Below are 18,882 nucleotides of genomic sequence, written 5' to 3' on the forward strand. Positions count from 1 at the left end.
CAAATTAAATTACTTGTGGGTGGAAGTCTAGGCATTAGAGAGGAGGATTGAGACTTGAGGATCTGAGTCATTTAGAGGATGTAGGTAGGAAAAGGGAAGAAGTAACATTGCCGTCTCACTCAACAACTACTATCAAGGGGCCCTTGAGCAAGGCACTTTCACTTGAACTAGTCCTGCAGTGCTTTTCATACTGTCCTGCTCAAATCCCAACTGTGAATGTGTAAAGTTGTGTGCATGTGCATTTTAGATTAATGGGAGCCCTGAATGGAGTTGAACCGATATGTGGTGCTCTAGATGGGCATGGGTAAGACTAAGCTCTGCATAGATATTATTAAATGGACCGGCGCTGAAAGAAAAACACATTGGTTCAGGAGGGGGGAGACAACAGACAACGCTTTGAGTCATTCGGATGGACTAAATTGCGTTTTGAGGCTGCAAAAAAGCTGAGTTTGTGAAGCGTCTCTTGGCTGAGCTGGACTGGACCTGAGATGAACCCGATCTGAGCAGGACAACGCTGGGCGTAGCAAGGCTGTCTGTTCCAGGCTGAAGTGGGCTGGAGCTGAGTGGGGCCCAAGGAGAGAACCTTTGACTTAAACATTGAGCGGTGGGTCCATGGTAGCAGTATGCTTAAGTAGGTAAGTGAGGAGGAAGGCTGACCTCTCGGTAAGTCCACCAGCCTGGTCTAAGAGCGGTAGTCCTTCTTACTGTACGGCCTGTTGCCCAAGATGTGGTCGATTTCAGACACCACATGGGACGTCATCTTCGGAAGGACCTGGGCAAAAGACAGAAGGAGGAATTGAACACGCCTGGCAGGAAGGAAGTGAAATATACAGCGAGGCAAAAGTAAGGAAACACAGATGTATAAAGAGATTCAGTTATGGGGAAGCTTTTTGATCTAGAAATCAATGGAGCTGGGCGAGATACAGCGGACGACCGGAACAACAGCTGTGTGTGTTTCTGCATGTTCCCACCTGGATGGCCCCGAGGTTCTCAGTGAGCTGCTCAGGGTTGGATGTTCCCAGAAGAACTGAGCTCACTCCTTCATTTCTAAGACACCACGCTGGAGAGAGAAAGAGAGGTTGATATTCACACAGAGCCCACTTGATGGCGCACTGCTGATTATTATTGTCTTCCAACAAACCACAAATAAAACTGAGCTTTTAGCTTAGTGCTTCATTTGCTCTTCCTGGAAGTATATAACAATGCATCTTATTTACCTAAAAATCAATGGTTTTAGTTTCTCTAAGTACATTTATGACCAATTACAAACCTTAAATGTCTGCCAGCTTTTTTTTCCAAAGCACACCACAACGTTTGATTACATTTACTTCTACCTTCCAGGCAGCTCAGATACTATATCAGTTCACAATGCAGCTGAAAGCACAAATAGATATTGAAGTCTGGTTTTCGCTCGGATGCTGCAGGGGAAATCAAACCACGAGACACAAGTATTAAGCAAACACAGACATTGTGGAAAGTATTTGGTCATGTCTCACAATAAAAAGGTTTCTGTGTGAAAGCTCTGAGCAGTTGCTTTTTCAAAGCCCTGCTTTCGGCGGCTTCTACAGTATTGACTTTAAAAAATATGAAGTCTTACCAACAGCCAGCTGAGGCAGCGTGCAGGCCAGCTTCTCTGCAATGTGGTTGAGCTCTTTCAGCTTGGCTTGTTGGTTCCTTCCATCCTCGCTTACTATTTTCTCCTTCAACCATTGATACGACTGGCAGGGGAGAGGAGAGGAAAGAGATTGAGTGAGCGAATGAGGAAACGAAAGAGAAGTTATGTGAAAGATAGATTAGACAAAAGAAACATGAAGGAGGGTGAGAAAGTAATAGACGAGATGAAAGGTTGAGGCTGTAGGTAATAAAATAAATAAATAAAGTCAACTTTAAAGTAAACTTGAATTGATCTGAAACCAGGGCCACAGGAATATTATAGGGATGGTTACTTGAAAGTTACTTTGGGAACTTTGGGTCTTCACCCATCAATCACCCTGCCTCCCTGTGACAGGAATAGTGACAATCAAACAAGATATAGCATGTTAATCAGTGAGCCTGAGTGGTGCTGGTTGGTGTATTTTCTAACCTTTGGGCTGTTTCCTTCTGCTTTCAGTCTTTATGCTATGCTAGCTACGCTAAGCTAACAGTCCACTGGCTACATAGTTAATGCACAAACGTGCATCGTAATGTTCTTCTCCTCCAAGAAAGCATATTTCCAAAATGTGGAACTATTCCCTTCAGCATGATAGTATATGTATGATAAAGGAGAAACATGTTACGTCAAAAATAAATATTATCTCAACTACAGGGTGAAGTTAGCTTGTTGATCGTTCAGGCTGGTACAACTCTGTGCAGTGAGGAAGATTGGGATTAAATTACAAAACAAGATTCAGATTCATATCCAGTGTAACTATAAAACATATTCCAAGCATTAAAGACACCTACCTAAAGAGTGTGGCTTTAATATATTGATTACAAGTTAATCGGTCACAATAGTGGTTCCCAACTGTTTTGGCTTGTGACTCCTAAAATTAAGCAATGTCTCCTTTATAGCCTCAGTGTGGAGTTATGAGAAGTTTTACCTCTCAGATGGTTTACTTTCAAGAAACTGAACTTCACTGGCAGTTTCATTTCATTTGTTTCAAGAACATATGACTTAAAAGACTCACGTTACAAGCAAAAATTACTTAAAAGACCGATTTTCGCTGTGATCTTGTGCCCAATATATCAATATATCTATATGACCCCCATGTTATGAACCACTGAGTAAAAAAAAAGCTGTTACATGGACAGACACGCTACAGCTTTAGCAGCTTCTGCAGAAAACTTTTGCTTTGTTGAGGGACAGTCAAAATTAAAAAGTAAAAATCTGTGAAGTATCAAAGCTTTCTCTTTAATTCACATGGTCCTTCTTCTTTTGGGGCAGATAGAAAATAATTATGATGAAGTTAAGTTTGCATACCTTCATGGAAGCCCTGGAAGATTCAGGAATGCCATTTTCATATTTTCCCGTGATGATGCCGCACGCCAACGGTGACCACGTCATCGCTCCAACTCCTGTCACCATGGAAACCATAATGAGTTAAACAGGGTTAGACTTTTTGTGAGATGTGTTGAAGGAAGACGTGTGAAAAAATAAATAAAAAATGTGTGAGAACAGTGCCAGGAAAGTGAAAATGTATGAGAAGATGAAAAAAAGATTACATTTTAACTCTTAAGGAATGAGCAACAGATAATTCTAGAGATTATTTATCGGTTTAATTAGTTCATTAATTCAACTCATCTATGAGAAACTGACCATAGGATGTTTGTGCGAACATGTCCTGGGGCATCGGTTGGCTAATTCGCCCCAAGAGTACACAACACAAAGAATACTTGCCTATCTTGTGGTAAAGTTCAGGCAGTTGCACTTCTACTTTCTCCCTCTGGAAGAGATGATACTCTGCCTGCTCACACACTGGAGGGATAAGATTAAACTGTCTTGCCACTGAATATGCCTCCTAGAAAAGAAAAGAAAAGAAAAGAAAAAGGAAGGCAATGAGACAAGGGGCAAAAATGAATGAATGTTTGTAATGAGTCACTGCAGCATCACCTTTATGCAGCGCTTAATTTAATGTGGCATTAAAACATTTGTTTGGTGAGAATAAAAGAGACAAGGGTAGAAGAGAGCAAACATCGGGAGCCATAGATAGCGATAGCTTTGCTCGGGGAAGAGCTTGGAGGCTGTTCATCAGCTCGTGGGAGCGTGGTACAAATTCAAATGAAGGGCTCACAGTAAGTCACCCAATCAATATTCCATATCATAACTCTCAGAGGCATCGTATTCATACTTTCTTATCTGGATTTCCGCGTTTCCTTCAAGAATATATGCCAGAGAAAACATACACACACACACACACACACACACACACACACACACACACACGCACACACCTGAGGCCTGCTGCTTCTTTAAACACTCCCCACTCTTTCATATTGCGTGTCTCCTGCTGTGAAACATGTCAGGATGAGAGAGCGCTACAAGAAGGGGAGAATCTATTTAGCAGCGATAACATCAACGCCATCGCTCAACTCACAAATTACATGTTGGCCTTCTCTGCAGCAACCCCGTGACATGCCCCTTGAGCCTGCGAATGTGTGTGTACTTTACACCTGCCATGTCACGTATACGAGAAGACGTGTTTACCCCTCCCTTTCATTATTGATGCTATAAATTACACGGCTTCCATTTGGGCTTGTGTTTTACAAAGATATCTGTGCTCCTTTCCACCGAGATCACAGACAGAGTGTCAACACATGGCGCTGTGCTCACAGGGGGAAGGACAGGGTGAGGAAGAGGCCAGAGAGAGGAGAAAATTGGTGTTAGGACCTTGAATGTCAGTTTAGACATGTGATTATTTCATAACTCTCTGTCGTGGCTTCATACTCCCCCTGTGTATATGTTCATTGATGCGGCGAGGGTTGAGTCGGGACGTAGATCGTTTCTGACAGGAAGAGCAAACAAAGATGGAGGGAACCACTGTGCCTCTGTGGGAACACCTCATAGAAAGAAACAGCCATGACTATGCATATGAGCAATGTGTCCAAGATATTGAGCTGCTAAGAATGGGTTCTAATGCTGTGAGGGTACTGAACAAAACACGAGTAAGTATGGCTTCTTGGGACTTAATTCTATGCTTTATTGAATCAAAAAATAAAAGGTCTGAATCCAAGGATCTGCCAATCAAAGTGGTTACCTTCTGTTATTCTAGTCTGCAGGGTATCTAAATCTAATCTGCCAAAGCAACAAGAAACAAAATTACTGAATCCCTTAATTCTGGTGAGCTGAGAAGTGTTTAAAACGGCAGTACATCAACTAAATAATAGCTTCTTTACATTAAAGTAATGCATTCTGCACCTTCTGTGTTGTTGACTAACTTTGCATAGCTACGGTTCAAGACCTACCTTTGTGACTGATAGAAAAAAAGGGTGTTTTCATGCATTTTTTTACTCCAAAAAGACAGTTGTCATGACAAACAATGGCTTACCATGATCTCCATGGCGGTCCACCGGGACGTCCCCCAGTACATCGCCATTCCTTGGTTGATCACGTAAGTCATGGCCCGAACAATCTCTGCAGAGATACACACATGCCCACACCGCATCAGTCATCTGGATCAACAGTGAACATTTAATACCAAACCACAGAGAGACAGTAACGTTTATCCTAAATGTTGCACTCTAAACAGACAAAAGACATCCATCCCTGCTGCATCAAAACACATTCAAAATTCATTCAACAAAACGGGGGAAAAAAAACCTTGGTGTGTGTGTGTGTGTGTGTGTGCAGAGACAAAATATTTATCAGCCGGCTTCCTTCTTGTCTGAAAGCAGTTGACAGGATTAAGATCAATTCAATGTAAAGCCATTATTCACTTAGAAGAGTTTATTTTAAATTGTAATAGCCTTGTTAAAGCTTAATGAGTTAGAGTAGACATAGGAGAGAGCATTTGCAACTGTCTGACAAATGTCATCAAGGGTCAACCACTTTATCTAAAAGTAACCACAATATATTCAAAATGAGAAACCAACTCCTTCAGACCATTTCCTCCCTAGTGTTTATCATATACTTGATATGAATCCTAACACACCTGATATGTAGTCCACATAAAGAAAGCACAAAACAGAGCCGGCACTGAAAGAGAAAGTGATGGAAAATGTGTTTTGTTTGTTTGCTTTATTTTCTGCCAAAGATAAGGATAAAGAACAATATGTGACTTGCCCTGAGGCGAGCAATATTTTATGAATCAACAACAACCGAGCTTCATGAGAGACAGGGAGGGAGAGATGGATGAGACCCAGAAAACAGTCAAACAGAAAGGTTGAATTAAACCGAAACAATGAGAAAGTAGGCGATTAGGAATGGGTTTGCCATCAGAAAAAGAAAGAAAACAAGAAAAACAAATCCAAATCGGAGATAAATCTTGGCCTTGAGAGCACACACACACACGCACACACACACACACACACACACACAAAGTCCCTAGAGGCCACCGCCTCCTCGAGTCTCTCCTACCTGCTGACGGATCGTCACCGTCCCAACACCTCGGGGACACACACTAACAAGCTCACATACGAAAGACCCTCTGATCACACTCCATCTGCCGCAATTTAATGACGCGATTAGCTCCAACACGGCCCGCAGTGCGAGCCAACAGCGGTCAGGGCCAACACAAACTCAGATAAGGACTGTCATTAAGGTTATTCATCTTCGCCCTGCACTCACTCCAATTATACTGCTGTCCTTGCCTGTGGCAGGACTCTTGAGCTTCACTCTGCAGAACTTGGCTCTTGGCAAACATTTTAAGATAAGAGGGATACAAAGTCGAGGAAAACAATGAAAAAGAAAAGAAAGTAGATCTGCAAAAAATAAAAATCAGGAAGACAGATAAAGACTTTCCTTTCAGTTTGGTTAATGATAATTAACCACCTGGAACACAGATGCCTTACTTAATACCATCCTGTCGAAGGAAATAACACAGAACAAAGGAAAGGAAACAATCCTGTCTCTCGTTACTTCGCCTTCCTCTCCAGCAGCTCCTGCAACGTGCTGCGATTGGGCTCACTGCGCTCACATTTAAATACTACTTGCCTCAATTTCCGTCCAATATAACAAGAGAGAGAAGAAGACGGAGAGTGAAACGAGTTGATGGTTGGAAGAGCGATAGATCTAATAGTTGAGGGGATTAAATAGGAAATGAACAGCAAGTGCAGACGGTGGGGAAAAGTAAGTTTGCAGCACAGTAGAAACCTATAAAGAGTAAACATCAAGGCCTGTGTTTGAATGCATCACTCACTACACCGCTATTCAAAATAAGGAAAACAACAGCTTCAGTTCCTGAGACAATATCACAATTTAAAACTAAATATAGCAATCATATGCAAACTGGCGTATCAAAGTTAAAACATGTGCATTATCAGGAGCATAGCAGTCGGCAATAAGGGGAATGTATTATTTCAGCCATTTGGGCTCTCATTTTGGTTTTGATGAATTCAGGTTATCTATATAGATATATATATATATATATATATATATATATATATATATATATATATATATATATATACATATATATATATATAGCATATATAAGCATAAATACATATATTTTTTAAGCCCCACTGAAGGAGAGCTGGAATTCATAGGGAAAAAAGCAGAAGTAACTAATGAATTGACATGCAACTTCCTTATCGATTAGCTGTGAGCGCTAATTAATAAGGCATTGAGAGAAACCCCAGAGTTAACGGGCTTTACCTTCAGAATAGCAATCGTACACAAATCCTTTCTGATGACTAATGAGAAACCCATACACTACTAATATGCATGCCAATACACAACTTCTTACGAATTAATTATACATGGTCTGCCTGCCTGACACGTGGACATCGAGTTCATTGTAACAGGAACACAAAACATCAGCTGAAATAGGACTCACCCTCCATGGGAGTATTGCTGTCAGGACGGTTGGCAAAAACTACATCTACATACTCCAGCTGCATCCTTTGTAAAGAGCCTTTCAGACCTGAGAGACGGACAGATGCAAAGGCGGAGATAACAGAGGGTGAATGCAGCAGAGAACATTTATTTCAGATTTGTCGAGAGTCCAAAGTTGTTTGTTTATCTGGTGTGTGTGTGTGTGTGTGTGTGTCTTACCTTCAATAATGTGTTTCCTGGACAGTCCTCTCTCCGTCTCAGCTCTGACAGGACACACACAAACCAAACAATGAGCTTCACTGTAAATCTTTTTCAGTCATTAATTCACTTTTGGTTCTTGGGCCATTGTTGTCTGTGTACATGTTCAACCTCCAGACAATGCTGTGGAAAGAGTTAGTTCTTATTCTCTTCTTCTTGTAAAGTGTAACTTCACGTAACCAACAGTGTAAATGAGAGAATAGAAAGCATGAACAAGGTGTATTAACCATTTTATTCTTGCATGATGCTTCGTTTGTGTCATCGAGATAACTCAAATATCATCTGAACATTCTGGTGCTTAATCAACTGTTAAATATCAGTCATCTAGCTCTTCAAGAAGAGTAAAAGTCATTCTAAAATCACTTTTTGACCCTGGCTAGGGGGCACGACATGAGAAAGTTTGCATCGGGATGTTTTATGGAAATGTGTCAGTGCGCTTTCAACTGTTCGGCATCATTATGCAACCAACTTCAGGAGAGGTGAAGGACTAAACCTTCCTGAGAGAGCAGTGGGGATGCTCGGAAATAACTTCCTCCTTATCTCCAGACACAGTTGGACGCTCTCCACTAAAGAGTGTGAGTGTGTGTGTTAAAAAACTTTACTTTATCCTTCCATTTCTTTCTCCAGACTCAGCAGAGGACCTGGTCGCTCCATTGGTTAATGTCCTGGTTACTGCTTGTGGCAGGAAGTTGCTCAGGTGGAGAGGCTAAACTATCATCGTCTTTGCACAGTGCATGCTAAAGAGATATGTAAGAAATAATGTGCTATCGCAAAATTAACCCTGATATTACCCACTATTATACCAATATTATCCAAAAAACAATAGTCCTCACTTTGTGTACGGAGATCAGAATTATGTTCATAGCTATATAATGTTTCCATAGCAAGAATATGCTATCAAGAGTGCTCTAATTCAGTGTTTTTCAACATTTTTTGAGCCGCGGCACATTTTCTATCTACAATAAAGAAAACCCAACAACCAAAAAAGTTACAAAATGTCACATTGTAGCATAATACAGCATATATGGTAGGTAATTATTGCGCTACCTACTGGCATGGAAGAATATTTAATTACTAGGCCAGCCACTATATTGCAGGCGCAGACGCTCAACAATGGCAAATCATTTGTGGCAACTAAATAATCTTTTTTTGGACCGATTAAGTGAAATTGGACATTTTCCCACGGAACACCTGACTATCTCTCACGCAGCACAGTTGTTGAAAATCACTGCTCTAATTGACCAGAGTATTCAACAAAGACATGTACTAAACAGGCATAACATATTTGTGTAATTTATCTGTCTATACTGATTATCAATCGATTTGAGAACCAATTTGTTGTTTCAGTTTTTCGTGTGACTGACACTCTGCTCCTCTGAAGGACTTTGAGTTTTTACTCACCGATTTTCTCAAATGAGTGTGTCCGTGTGTGATGACTGCTTTGTATGATTGATGTTCTCTGTTCAGACCTTGATCTCAATGAGACTTCCTCATTAAATACAACTTAACCAACCACTCATCTGCCTTCAGGCATGACAATCAGAGGTTCTTACTTACTTTCCTCCCCAGTAGAGTTTAGTTGTAATGACTATACTGGATCGCCTGAGAAAGAGCAGAGGAAAAAAGAAGATGCAGCAGAATGAATGATACATAATGCATTGTACTTGCAATAAACACATCCGTTCCCATCATGGATGTGATTGTTACCGACAGCGCTCATCCTGCTCTCTCTGCTTAGTTGTGGATTTAAAACCATAATCATCTGTTCTCACTGTCACTGAGGTACTTTAATGTGACTGTTGGACTTATGTCTGTGAATATATCACCCACGTATTGCTGAAGAGATTTTAGTTCGACCCCGTCTAGTCATCGCAGTAAAGGATAAACTCAACACATTATTTTTCATCAAATGACAATTGCAGAGTTGCTATTTGAATGGTCACGTTTCCGACAGCGACTCAAGTCATATGTGACAAATCAATGCATGTAGTGTGACAATTAAAGAATGTCATTCCGTCTCTTCTAAGTCTTCACTCTGTAAACTGATGACGACACTCGGAGACGGAAATGCCGCGTCCATCAAGTCTTTACTGCACCAGCATCAAATGCCAATAATGACACTTGAGGCAGGGACAAACATTACGACTGCTGAGCCGATTCTGGCCTTTTCGGTGCAACTTACACTGCATATTAAACAGTGCACACGGCTGGTTGACGTCCATGTTTGTGCTGGTACAAGACACTGAGTCACAAAGACTAAAAGTTGGAGGAAACAATCTTTATGCGTTCGTCCAGTCTTATAGATTTCAGCGCTCTGTCAGGTCTTCTCCAAGTTTAAGCTGCACAATGATGAGATGGCAACATAATGATCCATCAGGTACTTCCTATTAGTATCAGTTACTGCCTTTGATATTGGAAGTCTGTCTTTTCTGTTTCCAACGCAGTTGATAAATAATAAACTGAGCTGAAGACTGAGCATGTTTAAATAACTTCGTAAAGGGAATATTTGAGATTTGAGGAAACTGAAAATGCTTGCAGGCAGAAGGTAGACTTTAATACAGTAACTGTGTCATGCTGCTATATTCTGAAAGAATGTGTGTGTGTGTGTGTGTGTGTGTGTGTGTGTGTGTGTGTGTGTGTGTGTGTGTGTGTGTGTGTGTGTGTGTGTGTGTGTGTGTACAGAAATACACAAATTACTGCAAATAAGGAATGATGTCAGATCTGAAGAAATAGGAAACGCACGCACGCGCGTGCACACACCAAATGAAATAAAATGAATCTCTCATTCCCATCCCCTTCGTCTTTTTTTTCCCACATGCCTCTCACACCCTTCTCTCTCTCTGCCTCTTGCAACGTGTACACACATCATCATTTCTCTCTGTCACAATAAAAGTGATGAAGCTTCATCACACACATTTATGTCACCATTACCTCCAGCATTTCTTCTTGATAATGTTTCCTAGAATGACTTCGGCCCTGCAAGGCAATATAAATGAGGTGGCGTTATTAAATTGCATAAACATTCGCTTCACAATATAAACCCTGCAATTCATTGACATCAAACTAAACTCCCCTTGTGCATTGAAAAGATGGCAAAGCACTGTGTCCATACATAGGTAAGATGGTGCCTTAAAAAAAAGACTTTAGGTTATATCATTGTTTATTTTATATTTTCTGGTACGTTACAATACAGCTCAAGGAAATCACTCATTTAACTGTGAAAAGAATCAAACCCAACTGTCTAAATGCATCCAATTATAATATGTATTGTCACAGTGACTATCCCAAATTAAAATTTGTTGAATGTTGATCCAAGAATGAACATCTTCTCACTTGCCCTGATAAAGCCAGCACAGGCCGCAAAGGTGTTTTGCAGGATTTTCCTCATGTTTGCATCAGACTCAGACATCAGAGGGTTCAAATAATAAATAAATATCAGATTCTGCTAATTAGTTCACAATCTAAGCCTGTCAAAGCTGCAATGCACTTTGTTCTAACACAAATAATTCAAAATAGTCCTTTAATCCTAAAGATTAACCTAAAACTCTGCATGAATAATAATAATATATATAAAAAAAATTCAAAGACTATCCAAAGGCACAGTCCCAGGTTACTTCAGGGAGCCAAAAAACATAATAATCAATAAAAACAATGACTTCAACCTCACATTAATGTCTAGTGTGGACACCTTTTTCTCAAATTGCACGACACTCCAGACCTACTGGTTGTTTATCGCTTCACTAAATGAGTAAAACAAATTAGACTCTGCATGTATAAAATACTTTGTTTAAACATGAATGAGAACTTAAAAAAAAAAACTCTTGGAGCCACGGTCGGGCCAGACGTCTGCACCTGATCACACCAACCTGAGCTAGAAACCAGTGAGAGGTCGGTTTGGTTTGACACCCACCTGCCGCCTGCGTAGACCTCAGCTGTGTCGAACAGGTTGACTCCACTCTCATAGGCAATAGTCATCAGCTGCTCGGCAACCTGGCAAAAGGTCAGGACACACACACACACACACACACACACACACACACACACACACACACATACATTTTCTTCAATTAAATCAAGATAAAACAGAAGTAATTGTTTTTGGTCCCAAGGACGAACGATTGAAAGTCAGCGCTCAGCTTCAATCACTAATGTTAAAAACCTCAAACCAAGCCAGAAATATAGGTGTAGTTATGGATTCAGACCATAACCTGAACAGCCATATCAAGACAATTTTAAAATCAGCCTATTATCACCTGAAGAATATATCAAGGGTTAGAGGACTTATGTCTCAACAGGATTTGGAGAAACTTGTCCATGCATTTATCTTCAGTAGACTTGACTACTGTAACGGTGTGTTCACAGGCCTCTGTAAAAAGTCAATCAGGAAGCTGCAGCTGATTCAGAACGCTGCAGCTCGAGTCCTCACTAAGACCAGGAAAGTGGATCACATCACTCCAGTTCTGAGGTCTTTGCACTGGCTTCCTGTCAAACAAAGAATTGACTTTAAAATCCTGCTGCTGGTTTATAAAGCACTGAATGGTTTAGGGCCTAAGTATGTTGGTGATCTGCTGCTACCTTATGAACCATCCCGGCCACTCAGGTCGTCTGGGACGGGTCTACTTTCTGTTCCAAGAGTCAGAACTAAACATGGAGAAGCAGCATTCAGCTTTTCTGCTCCACACATCTGGAAGAAGGTCCCTGAAAGCTGCAGGTCTGCTGAGACCCTCAGCTCCTTTAACATTCTGGGGTCTGGGGTCATTTTCTTGATTTTACATATTTTTTAAATTTCCCTTTTTAAAGTAACTTGAATATGATACATACATGTAAGACTGTTCTGTTTGCTGTTGCCTTTAATTGAACCAGATTAAATTACTGCATCTCACTACTGCATTTTATGAACTGCACTGCAACTTTTAATCAACTTTTATTTTGCCTTTTGCTTTTTGACTGTTTTACTGTTTTCTTAACTGTTTTTAAATCTGCATTATGTTTTGATACTTTAATGGTTTTATGTGAAGCACTTTGAATCGCCTTGTTGTTGAAATGTGCTATACAAATAAACTTGCCTTGCCGTACCTTGCCTTACACACAGCCTTGCTTTGATCAAGATCAAGCAAAGGTTTGGCCTTTGATCTTTAGCTCTCTTTTTGCATTATTTACAGAGCTATTTCAGTCACTTTTAATGTGAATTCCTGAATGCACATAAATGATTTCACGCCTACCCCTCTCTCCATGTTGGCAGTCTTTGAATGTAGACTTCAAACTATAGCAAATTGTATAAGCTGGTTCTGTTGGAGCATAACCTTCCCCGGAGCCCTCAGCTGGAGGCTGGGCTGGCTTATGAAAAACTAGATGAACAGCAGTGCGGCAGGCATGGCAGCGCCAAAGAGTGAGCTGTGCACAGAGGTTTAACTGGAGTGCCCTATATTGCAAAGGATGTGTTAAGACAGTGTATAGTATACACTGTATATGCTGCAGGAAGCATAGCATAGCTGCAGCACACTCGAGGAACCTGCTGGAAAGCACATACTCAAACAGCGCTTGTACTGTCTGTTGAGTACAGACTTTATTGGGCAAGTGGGATCACGGCCTAATTTTCTGTTAAAACAACGATGTAAGGTGGTGTCAACTCATTCCTCTTTAATTATTAAGTGCCTATGCTTTTTTTTTTTTTATGTTTTTGGCATACGTGCAGATATTTCTACATATTTTTGGAGACATGGTGACCATAAATCATCAGACCGAGATCCAATTTCCCTGTGGTGGGTTTTACAACATGGGGACTTTAAGTGAATTTGGGATCATCTCCCTGTGGAGTTGTGTGTGTGCATGAGTTAAGTTACGAAACCCGTGTTGACAGAAGGTTCTGTTTTTGCACGTGGCGCTTGTGTGTGTTTGCGTTTACATGCCGCTGTGTATGTGCCTACAGGTGCATGTGCAGCAAGTAGGTGTGTGTGTGTGTGTGTGTGTGTGTGTGTGTGTTTTGCTGTTTCAATGCTGGCAGACAGCCAAGGTGTTGTTTCGAGAAGAATTAGATAATCTCTTTTAAGATAATCTGTCTCGGCCTTCTCTGCAACCAGTGCAGACTGGGCAGCAGTCCAAGCATGTGATGATACAACAATAATAATACAATTTATTTAATTAGTGAACTTAAAGACGGTGCTTTGAAGGACTCAATCAAAATACGAAGCAAGACAATAAAACTATGCAATAAGATGTTAGACGTAATAAAACAAAGACAGCGAAATGATGTGACAAAAGAAGTCAAATAAAGACAACAAATGCTAATGCGGGATTGAAAAAGATATCAACGTAAACAAATAAAGGGTTGACAAGTCAATAAAAATGGGTACTAAAATGTGAAAGCCAGTAGACTGCTCCCATGTGTGGTCTGTGAAGGAAAACTAATGATATTCTTGGTATAACCAGTACGATCTTTATCTCATCATTACAGAGGGGAAAGTAACTGACATGAAGGCAAACGGTGCAGAATGAGCAGACAAAGCTAGATAATGGAGAGGTTAAAGAAAGTATATAGGGGTCACTTAAGGAGAGAAAGACTAAGGATGCCAGAAAATGAATAGCATATTCTTTCTCCCACTGGTCTCTCTCTGCTGGGTGCACATACAGGGAACAATCTATTTCACAACTGTTGGGGGCAGTGGAGGGTCATTTCTTTTATAAAAGTGAAGTAGAGATTTTTTTTGCTGAGGTAAGAAAATAGATGGAGGATAAAGAAAAAGTTGGAAGAAAATGGAAGAAGTGATTAAGTGCTGGATAGACAAGTTAATAGAAAGATAATTTCAGGACACACACAGTGGGTAATAAATGTTTTGCATGAAAGGTAAGGTAAGGTGAGGCACATGCTGAGGACAGTTTTATTGAGACAGACGACGAGACACAGACGAGCAGAAAGTCACATACAGAGAGCCGGGATGAGGGTGATAAAGTCGTTTTTTAAAGGGTGACTGGCCTTTGCTGATTGCTCAGTCACAATGAGTCTTGTAAGATGGGAAGGTCAATCACTGTCGTGTCGAACTCAAAGCGACATTTACAAGGTCATGACGTTTGTGTGGATCCTGAAGCATTGCTGCTTACACAGATTTCTGACTTCTGGCCATTTGGGACGAACTGAAGGTGACTAATGGCCTTCAAATGGTGCATTATTTTTTTGTAAAATGGAGGACAATCTGTCTGCAACGGACAAACATACAAACATGCTCTTCTGCCCTCACCTTCGGAAAAACACTGAGTCATTGTTAAGTTGCAGAAATACATGGGTGGCTACGCTTCAGGCTTCTTTTCATTCTGGGGCACAAAAGGTTTGGTTTCCATACATAGAACAGTCATGAGTGAGGGAAAAAACAACCTGTTTCATCTCTCACAACCCCAGAATCAAGGCCGTGGTAGCCTCCCACATACTACCCACACAGCCGTGAGATGATTTCATGGCTGCGCTGCCTCCTCCCCTCCACACTCCCGACATCAAAGTTAAAATCGACAAGACACACTTTCTTCAATTCCCTTTGTGATTTATGGATCCACTCTTGGTCTTTTTGAATGAGTAAGCAATGTTAACTTGCAGCCCACCATCACTCTGTCTGGGAATGTGAAGCAAACTTAGTTGCCCTTTGATGAGGCATACTAGTAAATATACACCTTTCAACAAGCTTATTGTTATGTAAGAAACTGTATTCTCACTCTGCATAATACACTTTAAGTTAGAACCTACAGGTGATTAGCAGAGGTGTCAAAAGTATGCACATTCATTACTCAAGTAGAAGTATAGATACTAGGGTTTACTGGTTTAAAAACTACTTAAAAGTATAAAAGTAAAAGTAATAATATAAGGGGAATGGTTTTTTTTTCCATTAAGGACAAACTCTTAAGCCGCGTCTCAGGGGCCTATAGTGCACTACCCCACCTCCCTCAAAACAATCATTTTTATAAAGGCCATAATGTTTTAAGATGTTATGTTGAAAAATGTGGGCTGCACTAGGCTACCCGTTTCAGCTGCATATATGCCCATTTAAAATGATCACATTTTATTACAATGCAAATACATTAAAGTACCATATGTGTACTACTGAGCATTAACATGCGTTTCATGGAGCGGAAAACATGATAACTAGTTGCCTATAAGTATTGTAATAGTGCAAAATAGGCGGCGGTGGCGGCGACTCCGACACAAACACTTAAAGCTGTGGTTCTCAAACTTTTTCTGTAAATAACATAATTGTGTGATTCATCTGTGCTTTTATAAATAACAGAATAAAGACAATTGCAATCACTTTCAAGTAAATCAGATTGCCCCATCAGACAATGTTTTGTGTAAGTTCTGTCTGTGCAAAAAATTACTCATATTTAGTTAGTACTAAATAGCTCATTGTGGAAAACAATAAGCTTTTAATTTTTTTTGCCAAACAAAACAGAATGAGTGCAGATATGTGAGCCATCAGGTTGTATCAGTATTAGTGGCTGCAGTGAGCTGCTTTCCTCGACACATGTTATAAACGGGGTTGTAGATTTGATACGGCCTCTCTCAATTCATGCTCAATATTGAGCTTAGATCTGTTTTTTTATTTTGAGAAACGCAACCGCAAGAAAAGACGAGCTCACGGAGCTCACGGCGTCGCGTGAAATCGCGCATGCGCAACCTGTTAACGGCGTACCGCAACCATTTACCCGAAAGTACAGGCATTTGTCCATGTATTTATTAATGACTTAGTCGTATATCCGTGTACTTTGTACTTTTGTAATATGTGAAGCCAGCAGCTCATTGTTGGTAGAAGACACGAGCACTTTGACTCGTTTCACCTGGAGCAGGAGAGCTGCTCCGGGTTCAGAGAGCTGCTCCGGTGCGAGGAGAACTCTGGTTGCTCTTCACAGGAGAGCTGCTGTTGCATCTTCACCCTGGGAGCGTTTAAAACGCAGATATAGCGGTCTACTTTTCACGCGACATATTTTTCGACGCTCTGTCCGCTGCTGTGTGTGCTCAGTGCTCACCTGTGTGCGCGCGCACGAATCTGTGGGCAACGGGGCGGAGAGGTTTTTTGTGTGTGTGTGTGTTTTTGAACGATGACAAGCTTGAGTGAAAACAAACCAAAATTAAATAGTAACGAGGCTATTTTTAAAATGTAGGGAGTAGAAAGTACAGATATTTGCGTGAAAATGTAAGGAGTAGAACTAAAAAGTCGCCGGGATTACATTTCACCCAGATACAACAAATACGTTTTTCTGATTGGCTATTCGTGTAGCCCATTTCTTTTTATTGATTGGCAGGGGATTCGGGGGAGACGTGCTTGATTCCTCCATGGTGAGGGCAGCGCGACCAGGTCATGTTTGCGCGCTGCGGCACATTAAATAGCCTAGAGTTTTTTTTCAGCATGAGAAATACGATGTGTGGCGGGAGGGCGTGACTTAAGACCGAAATGCGTGACAGTCACGCTCAATGCGTGACACTTGAGAGCCCTGTGTAAGTATTAACATTAATTATGACCCTATTCCATGCAGGTGGGTCAGGGCCCTGGTATTGTGCATGCTGGCTCACCAGAATGACTGACACACTAATTAGAATGGGACCATAATTAATTTAATCAATGACACCTGTGTTTACCCTGCTATGACACGTCACAATGGCGGCTGTGAAAAGGCTCTATTGGGCTCAGTTATTTCCTGGAATCTGTTGTGGTTTTCTGGCAACCTCACAAGACCTGGGTATTTTTCAACCATGACTCCAGTTTTTACGTCTAACTGATTACTAGGAACAACACTTTCTGAAATTGTCCCACTATGGAGCGAGAGCGCTGCAGACGGCAGCCGCTACATGAAATGCAATGTAATCAGGCACTGACATTTGCGTCGACTAAATGTGCTTGTTTTTGCCATCGACCGGCTCGGATTGTAATTACAAATATCTGACATTTAGGTAAAGAATGTCGCTCGTTCATGCTACCTTATGAACCATCACGACCCCTCAGGTCGTGTGGGACGGGTCTACTTTCTGTTTCAAGAGTCAGAACTAAACACGGAGAGGCAGCGTTCAGCTTTTCTGCTCCACATATTTCCTGAAAGCTGCAGGTCTGCTGAGACCCTCAGCTCCTTTACATCCAGTTTGAAGACTTTTCTGTTTGCTGTTGCCTTTAATTACACCAGACTCAAAGATCAATTTCTGCATTTCACAACTGCATTTTATTTCTTAAACTGAACTGCAACTTTTATTCATTTGTTTTGGCTTTTTGACTTTTTGTTAATGTTTTAATTAATGTTCTTAATTGTTTTTAGATCTTGTTTTCTTCTGCATTATGTTTTGATGTTTTTAATGGTTTTATGTGAAGCACCTTGAATCGCCTTGTTGTTGAAATGTGCTATACAAATAAACAAAAAAAAAGCGGAATATCGTTCTGAAATCTCGCGAGGTGACGAGTTGCCAGCGGTGAAGCGCAAATGCCTGCCGGGCAGAGTTTGGTGTTGGCGTATAGAAAGCGTAGTCAAGGCTGAATATTCACATGTTTTCATCAATGTGGATGAGGCCTTTGAATTTGATACTCATTTTCAGGTTCTGTCTGTGTACAGATAGGACGTGTTAATGAATGAGGTCTCCAGGTGACGGTTTGAGTGTTTTCTTAAGCTAGCTGTTTCTCCCAGTTTCCAGTCATTTTAGTCCAGATGCTCTGCAGCTCTTTTGCAGAATACCAGTAGTCTGACTTTGCATCTAATGTGCCTTTTTCTAAATTATACAAATTAAAGGGGACAGATGAGATTTATGTTCAGTGTTTACATGTGTGTTTGCCAGTGGTGTGCCTAACTAAGTGCATAGGTATGCAGCACTGACACAGATGTGATGGTGTAACTGTGTTTGTGTGCCAGAGTTTTTAATGAGGACATGGACTCTGCTGAGGACAATTTAGTTTATTTAGGGTGATTTGGATAACAATGACATTGATCAGGGTGCCTCTTTTTTGTTGTTATTTTCTACGGCTATAATGTACTGTTATGTGCGTATAATGCAAGTTCAAACATTATCTTCAGAACTGAGTCAACAAGGTACGGATTTAAACAGATTTTATCTGAGCCTTTCTGAATTGTTGTTCACTGATACCATAGACATTGGACTGGGGACATTCACAATAATGGCGAGAAGAGGGGTGCTA

The 18,882-nt window shown here is 40.9% G+C and overlaps 1 protein-coding gene across 5 annotated transcripts in view; it reads right to left on the minus strand.

The window, feature by feature from the left end:
* Positions 1-682: 682 nt before the first annotated feature.
* kcnab1a (potassium voltage-gated channel subfamily A regulatory beta subunit 1a) overlaps positions 683-18,882 on the minus strand; it is a gene marked incomplete at both ends in the record, with an annotated part of 94,432 nt that continues 76,232 nt past the window's right edge. For 4 of the 5 annotated variants that reach the window (XM_079225297.1, XM_079225301.1, XM_079225298.1 and 1 more), the window contains 11 exons: positions 683-772; positions 972-1,060; positions 1,598-1,718; positions 2,960-3,054; positions 3,377-3,497; positions 5,025-5,110; positions 7,473-7,559; positions 7,691-7,734; positions 9,287-9,331; positions 10,661-10,705; positions 11,640-11,719. In XM_079225297.1, the coding sequence (XP_079081423.1) occupies positions 683-772; positions 972-1,060; positions 1,598-1,718; positions 2,960-3,054; positions 3,377-3,497; positions 5,025-5,110; positions 7,473-7,559; positions 7,691-7,734; positions 9,287-9,331; positions 10,661-10,705; positions 11,640-11,719 (903 nt within the window). The remainder of the gene's footprint in view (positions 773-971; positions 1,061-1,597; positions 1,719-2,959; positions 3,055-3,376; positions 3,498-5,024; positions 5,111-7,472; positions 7,560-7,690; positions 7,735-9,286; positions 9,332-10,660; positions 10,706-11,639; positions 11,720-18,882) is intronic. The other variant, XM_079225300.1, reaches the window with a different exon arrangement.

The sequence above is a fragment of the Taurulus bubalis genome (assembly GCF_910589615.1).
Source record: "Taurulus bubalis genome assembly, chromosome: 10".
NCBI lineage: Eukaryota > Metazoa > Chordata > Actinopteri > Perciformes > Cottidae > Taurulus > Taurulus bubalis.